We start from the raw sequence: 7,858 nt of genomic DNA on the forward strand, positions 1-7,858 counted from the left end.
TTCATTTCTCTTAAATTGGTTTAAGAAAAATTAAAGCGTCTACAAAACTGTAAAATGTATAAGAGACAAGCATAAGAGGCGGGGATTAAAAGCACCAATAAGTGCATACACAATCAACTCGCTTTTTATACTGATACTGGTAAGGCACTGGTAAGCCTGAGCGGACCTATTCTTTGGAGTGGGCCGAGTAGCGCATGTAAACACGGCCAGGCGCAGGCGCAGTAAGGGGGGCCCAGGGTGGACCGATCAGTTTGCCACACCGGCTTCGCTCGTTCCCAGATAGCCTTGCAAACTTGCCGTACGACATTATTGAAGATATGGAATATGCAAACTCTGTGTTGGTAGTTTAGGTCATAGTAACTTGTAATAGGTAAGGAATATTACACACACACACACACACTAATCGTTGTGCAGTGGTTTGCACGCTCGCCTCATAACCGAGAGGTTCTGGGTTCGATTCCCGGGCGTCGCCTTTCATCCGTGCCCATGTCTGGCCAGCATTGAATGGGTGTCAGACGGGGGTAGTGTCCAGCCTCCCTGGTGTGTAAGTGTGAGGTTTTAGACGTACCCAAAAGATCAGTCACCTGTGAGCTCCAAACTCAATCGGGGAGGGTATTGGGGGGCGTTCGCGAGTCTAGCGCGTGGTCAGACTATGGTGAATCACACAGATAGCACATCCATACATTACCAAATCACATTTAAGACATCGAATGCTTTCTCTTTGTTTCAGCGGCAATTATTCAGAAGAAATGGAAAGGAATTCGCACCTGCTATACCAGAGAACTTATGAAGAGAAAGAAAGAAAAAAATCTGACAAAGGAAACTGGACGGAAGCAGTATGTACACTTTGAAAGCCTGCAATTCCTGGAAGGTCTAACCAGGGTGTCTACAAGCAGTGTGGACGAGGAACCAACTACGAACGCTGGTCTGAATACTAGAAAGGAAGTACGGAAGGTCCAGGAGGAAACACAAAAAGAAGATGAGATTGAAAAAAGTAGCGACAGACAGTCTAGGAAGAGAGCCAACGACGAAGAGGATGAACTCATTCAAGTCCTTAAGAAGAAAATTCTTCAGGGTGAAAAGCCATCAGGTGAAAACGACGAAGATAGATTGTTTTTACTCTCTCTTGTGTCAGAATTGCACAAGGTTCCTGCAGACAAAAAGCTGAAACTAAAATTCGACATTATTGCTGCTATCTATCAGGCTCAACAGACTTTCAACAATGACCCTGACATGTGTGATACCAAAGTCGTCGTATTCACCCCCACACACCCATGACTAATTCACATTTCCAAGCATCCAACATTCCCCCTTCGAGTTGTTACACTTGTCTAGAATCCACCCCTTCAGCATCTACATCGGACAACACAACTTCACCGGCCCTCTCTGAAAGTTGTAGCAGCCACCGGGATGATTTTGTGTCGTTTGAGTAGGTGGTAACAAATAAAATGTCACCACTATTTTTTATAGAAGTAATTTTATTTATCTTGCAAATTGTTTGAAAGGGGTCCTCTAGGAACCCAAGTAGCTCCCTGGAGACCCGAACCGACTTGATTAGACAAACTTGGCAATTCCAAATAGACAAATAAATAAAACCGACCAGAAATAAAATGACTAGAAATTAATACGTATTTCCTCAAAGGTCCCGCATCAATAAGCATCACATGCTATATAGTGAGTTAGTGACACACATTGGCTTTAATTTATTTTAATTTGACATCTCGGTTATAGCATTTTATTATCATTATTTTTATTATTACTGATATTATTTTTACTGTTATTATTATTATTATTACTATTATTAATTATAACTGTGATAACTAGCAATATTATTATCATCATTCTGGGGTAATACTTTTCATGATTGCCAATCCCAGCAATGCCCATCTTTGTGAAGTTTAGAAATTCTTGAAACTGGTTTTGACACAAAAAAATTTAAAAATTCTTGTCCGCACTCAGATCGCTGTAAAGTCACTCCAGTCTCATTGATGGCACGGGCTGCACATGAAGCTGTATATTAAAATTGTGCCGCAGCCCGTACTGGCGACCGATTGCCGCAGCTTGTCATCTTGTTTGAAAACTTACAATATTAATGAACGATGGCTATTTATACGTTCAAATTATGTATATTTTATTCGGGCGGAAGAGGGGGTTGTGAATGCGTAAGTATAGTTACTTCCCTGTCTGATTGGAAATTATTTTTAAATTGTTACAATATTATTATTACTGTTGCTATTATATATTATTATTGTAACAATTATTTTTATCATTTCTTGGTACAATAATTTAAAAAATATGTATCACTTATCATTTTCATTATTATTATTATTATTATTATTATTATTATTATTATTATTATGAAGGAAGTATAATACTCGAATGGGGATAAAAATATCGAGGTCGCGGTTGCCTTCCGCCCCGCCAAGCAGCGGCTAGCGACGGCGGCGGCGGCGGGAGAGGCGCCGGTGGTGAGGCTGCGCTGGGACTACTATGAGTCAGTGAGTGACTGCCGCAGACACAGACTGAATGGTCTGATGACTGAATCTGCGTCAGTCACTCGGTGACCCCCTAGGCGGCGGTGGGCATGCACGATGCTCTGTGCGAGATGGCTGCCAACGCCCCCCTCCCCCTCCCCCCGGTAGCGCAGTGTCTGGCGGGGCATCCGCTAATCAACCAAAATAAAGACAGACAGGCGAGCCAAACAACGGGACTCCTTTCCGGCTGACTCCCACGCACGCCTCCTCCTCCTCCCCTGCTTTTTCCATCTTCCTCCCCCTCCGACTCCGTATGCATGAAGGTAGCCGCGTCGCTATATACCTAAACCTAAACAGACACCCTCACCTCCACCGCCACCATCACAATATATTTATTACACTTATTCACCACTTTTAGCCCTTCCATCCCTGTCTTATCCCAACGAGCGACCTGAACTCACCCCACCCCACACTCACAATCCAAACACAACAAATACATGTAAAAAACGGGCTATCAGCAGGTATAAAACAGCTAAGGTCATCAGCCCTGCAAGACGCACTATAATATATTAAAACACGAACACGAGGGCTTTCACTGTCACAGAAGAGAGCTAGTTAGTGAGTTAGTCGTTCAGTTTGTCAGCTAGCTAATTAATTAATCAGTCAGTCAGATTCACATTCAGTCAGTTGCTTAGTTAATTTTAAGGCGAATGGTCCAGTTGGTAAGTCAGTCAGTTAATGAATCAATAAGTAGTCAGTAGGTACCGTAAGACTCTAACCATCACAAGACGCGGACAGGCCCGTTAATGATTCGTTCTGATGTACAGGTGTGTTTCAAGCGCTGCCCAGGTGTTCTCATGTCTTGATTCCTTCTCTTTCCTACTTGTTTGGGTGGGTGGGTGTATTCCAGGCGAAGACTCTACTACATCACGGGAAATCTATGTTAATGTGTGAAGGGAAAGAGAAAATGAGTCACCGGTAACGTGGCTCAAAAACGAAGATACAAGACTCTCTCTCTCTCTCTCTCTCTCTCTCTCTCTCTCTCTCTCTCTCAGTGTACCGACAATATCTTCACTTCTTTCGTTGTCATTTTTTTTTTCATCTTGTGTCCTTGTGTACCAATTCATAAAAACAAGGAGAAAAAATGTGAAAGCAGTAAAAAATGACTAATGGTTGAGTGGCATGGATGTAGTTAGGAGGTGGTGGTGGTGGTGGATGTAAGATATATATATTTTTTTAATGATGGTGTAGGATGGTGGTGACTGGTAAGATAATGGCTCAGGTATTTGCGACATTGATGATAGTGGAGCTGGTAATGGCGATGGTGGTAGTGTGTACGAATGGCGATGATGATGGTGGTGAAAGAGGAAATGGTGATGATGGTAGTGTGTACGAATGGCGGTGATGATGAAGATGATGATAATGATGATGGTAGTGGTGATGGCTATAAAGGTGGTGGAGGAGGAGACTTAAGGCACGTCCTGGAGTGGTGGAGAATGACCTTGAAACCACCCCGTCCCCCCTCATCACTACCACCACCACCACCCCCTTCACCACCACCACCACCAAGTCGGCTTTATCGATCGGGGGCTGCCGAGGCGACCGACCCGACAGGATTTCCTAATCAAACACACACACACACACACACACACACACACATTGCCCTTTCGTAGATTAATAAAAAAGTATTATCTACACTTTCTACAGCTTATATAAAAATATCTTGTCACAAAAGTTAATAGAATAATAATAGTAATAATAATAATACTGTGGTAGTAATAGTAGTTATTGTTATTAAAGTAGTAGCAACATAAGTAGCATACGTAGTAGTAATAGCAATGATGATGATGATAATGATAATAATAATAATAATAATAATAATAATAATAGTGATAACCAAAGGAAGGGGTAAAAGAAGAGGAAGAAGAAAAAGAAGGGAGGAAAATTAGACAGGAATAAAGAAAAATTAAAAAAAAAAAAAGAAAACTAAAAATTAAAGCAAATTAGAGACCGATAATGGATGACAGCTACACAATAAATAGATAATATTAGTAGACGGTAATGGACTAATAATGACGGAGGCAAGGCAATCAGCACCCTAATGACCTGAACAAAAATAATAATTGCCTGCTGAGGTGAGGTCCCGTTATGCCGAGAGAGAGAGAGTTGCTTAGTGTGTGTGTGTGTGTGTTTGTGAACAAAGACATACTTGTGTTTATATTAAGAACACAATACACCAGAATAATAATTAACTTACACCTATACACACAAACTCAACGTGTAATGGTAGGATGAGGTGTGGTGGTGTATACATCAGCTATACAGCTTAGTCGTATGCCTGGTATACATAAAAGTAGCCTTGCCGTGCCTATTGCAGTATGTATGGCAAGTGTCTGGCTGGCACTCTATCTCCATTGTACAGGAAGGCACTCACAGGTAGGTATATCCAGGAGCAGACAGGTAGAGCCACTATAAATTATCTCCACTGCCATCACCACTACCACCACCAACACGCCCCATCACCCTCATTACCTTCGCGGGGTAATTCGATAACATTAAAAGGAGTGAGAGGGAGAGTAGGTAAGAGAGAAAAAAGATAATTAAGTAACATTGCACCTTGAAAGGAATGCCAGTTGAACGAGGACTTTATTTTTTCTTCTTTATTCTTTCTCAATCTTTTTTTTTTTTTCTTTTCGTCCGAAGTTATATACGTTCCCTCTCCCCTTGCATTAAACTTAAGTCTGGTATGATAAATTAGATTAACTTATTACGTTTATTCTACCCTCGGTTGCTAAATTACTCCATCAGTGCATCTCGAAAAATGGCTCATCCCAACTCCATTCCCAAGTTTCTAATCATAAGAAATATTAGCGTGGATTGCGATACGGATGCAAGCGCCGTTTGGACCCCCAAAAAGTACGGCTTCACTCAATACATCACGAACGAAAAAATTATTTAAACAATTTGGAGATAATGTGAAAAAAGAAATATGCCGTGAAGGTTTTAAGGTGGCAGAGCGCATGCGCAGTGGCCATGGTCCGCCATTTTGTGTGTTGCACGAGCCAATGGCCGGCGAGAGGAGGAGCCTCGGCGGGCTGGCTGCGAAGCGCCGCGGCACTCCGCTAGTCCTCCGATGACACCCGGCCGGGTACAGGGAGGCAGAAGTCAGCGGGAGACACGGCAGCTGCAGCCACTAGGCGGGCAAGGGCGACTTGCTAACACCTAACAGCTACATGCAGCCCTGTATGTCGAGCATTGCCATTAAAGACTAACCAACACAACCAATAGGTTTGGAAACTCACCCGGCGAGCACGTCCAAGGTTTGTTGTTTGTTTCGCGGGCCCGGCAAAGTTTGGTCTGGCCTGCCGTCAGTCTGTCTATCTTGTTTAGGTCGTCTGTCAGTTGTCGACTGACGGGGACGCTCTGCCGGTGGTGGGCGGCGTCCGCGCCTGGCCGCCTGCAGGCCCAGGAACATGCGTCGTGGCCGCCAGCCCGCACACACGCCGCCCCTGGAAATGTTAATTGACTCTGCACAGACAACTTGTAAATAAAGCAACACAGGTGCTCATGGTCAGTCCGTCCCCCACAGCGTCTGAAAGGTTTTTGGTTCTGTTGTTTGTTGTTCTCGTGTTGTGGAGGGAGCCGCCGGCCGCACGCCACCGCGGCTCGCCTCCGCCCGTGGCCAGGCAGCGACGACTCTTATTGCTTGCGTTCTCACACCTTCGTCGCCAGCCCTCCGCGGCCTTGGTTGTCTCGAGTTGTTCGTTTGTACACAATTGATGGCATGAGTTGACGTGAACAGGTGAACCGTCCATGGATCTGGACACCGCGCCTGTGCGACACCCGCTGCGCCGGTCTCTAAAGGACGTGGCCGCCGCCAGCTGCTGTGCCCCCGGCAGTGGCCCCGCCCGCCGACGCCCCTGCAGCAGCCCTCTAGCCAGGCCTCGGTACTGCCACCCGCCCCGCTCTCCCGATACAGTGACCGCGGGGCGCCTAACTCGGGGCCGCGGCCGTTGTCCCGACAGCGGGCCGGGCCGTCACCGCTGCGGCTGAGTGGCGGCCTTGTAAGTAGAGCAGCGGGGCGGTTGTGTGTGTGTGTGTGTGTGCAGGTTATCTTCTCTGCCGAGTAAAATCATGAAGTGGAGCATTTAATTTTCCACCTGATAACACGCCCACGGGAAGACTATGCGCCCACCGACTGTTTGGTTCACACACACAGCTCCGTTCAAAGAAGCACGATTTCTTAGTCTTGAGATGAATAAACTCGCATCTGCAGCGTTGGCATTGCGCTCCCTAATACTAGGAACCAATGGCCTTCTGTTTGGAAAGGTCTGTGTGTGTGTGTGTGTGTGTGTGATTGTCTGTAGATGAGAATGTATCGGCGCTACTCTCTGCCTTAAAGTGTTGCCGCGCTAGGTGGTGACGGCAGTGCAACACTTAACAAGAAAGGAAGACAAAGCACTGAGACGTACGTAATTAATTTAATCCTATTGTCTTACTCTGACGGTGATAAACGAGGTTGATAATAAAGAGAGTAGATCCTTTTTCTTTGAACCATCAACACACACACGGGTATGAATATTTTAAAGGTAGGATAGGGGGATGGTGGTGGTTGAGAGGGGGGGTGGGGGGGGGACATGCACTCGACCTGACCGCACAAATTTAAAAGGGGGTAATAAAGCCATAAATCAGCGTTTTTTTCTGATTGGTCCAGGCGTAGAAAAGTGAGTGGACTCAGGTGCAAGGAGAAAGAGGATGAAAACTTAATGTAAGTGGAGATCCTCTCTCGAAAGGACGAAAGGCTTAATTATTTATGTATGTATGAAAGTAAGTACATTAGGTGCGCATGTGTGTGTGTGAAGTGCTGTGTAAAAGTATTAGCATATATTTAAGTGTGAAGAGGTTTTATAAGTATGTATGGAGGGATAATATCAATAAAGTGAGGAGTAATAGCCATATTTATAATACAAACTCATACAAGCAAGAATGGTTACTTAAATTCAGACTTTACGACTTTAATTTTCTTACTACAACTACTATCGCTACTACTACATTTACTACTATTACTGCCGGGTACTTTTTATTACTACTACTACTATTATTGATGATACGACTATTATTATTACTGCTACTTCTACCTCTACTAATTTACCACAACCCTACTACTGTTTACTACTATTACTGCCGAGTACTTATTACTACTACTACTACTACTACTGATGATGATACGACTATTATTATTACTGCTACTTCTACTACTACTAATTTACCACAATCCTACTACTGTAACTACTACTTGTCGACTTCTATTATCTGCAATACTACTTATGTCATTTCAACATACTTCCATCTACTACTACTACTACTACTTTACAACTATAAAC

At 44.1% G+C, this 7,858-nt stretch overlaps 1 protein-coding gene and 1 long non-coding RNA gene across 3 annotated transcripts in view; one reads left to right on the top strand and one right to left on the bottom strand.

Annotated features, from left to right (window-relative positions):
- The window catches only part of LOC126995587 (uncharacterized), a 3,075-nt gene extending 1,609 nt beyond the window's left edge, over nucleotides 1-1,466 (top strand). Inside the window, exon 2 of the mRNA XM_050855274.1 lies at nucleotides 731-1,466. Within this exon, the coding sequence (XP_050711231.1) occupies nucleotides 731-1,278 (548 nt within the window). The 3' untranslated portion in view covers nucleotides 1,279-1,466. The remainder of the gene's footprint in view (nucleotides 1-730) is intronic.
- LOC126995590 (uncharacterized) overlaps nucleotides 1-7,038 on the bottom strand; it is a 40,804-nt gene extending 33,766 nt beyond the window's left edge. For both annotated transcript variants that reach the window (XR_007750437.1, XR_007750438.1), the window contains exon 1: nucleotides 4,909-7,038. This is a non-coding gene — a long non-coding RNA (uncharacterized LOC126995590). The remainder of the gene's footprint in view (nucleotides 1-4,908) is intronic.
- Between the last annotated feature and the right edge of the window lie 820 nt (nucleotides 7,039-7,858).

This window comes from Eriocheir sinensis, chromosome 8, assembly GCF_024679095.1.
Source record: "Eriocheir sinensis breed Jianghai 21 chromosome 8, ASM2467909v1, whole genome shotgun sequence".
NCBI classification, from domain to species: Eukaryota; Metazoa; Arthropoda; class Malacostraca; order Decapoda; family Varunidae; genus Eriocheir; species Eriocheir sinensis.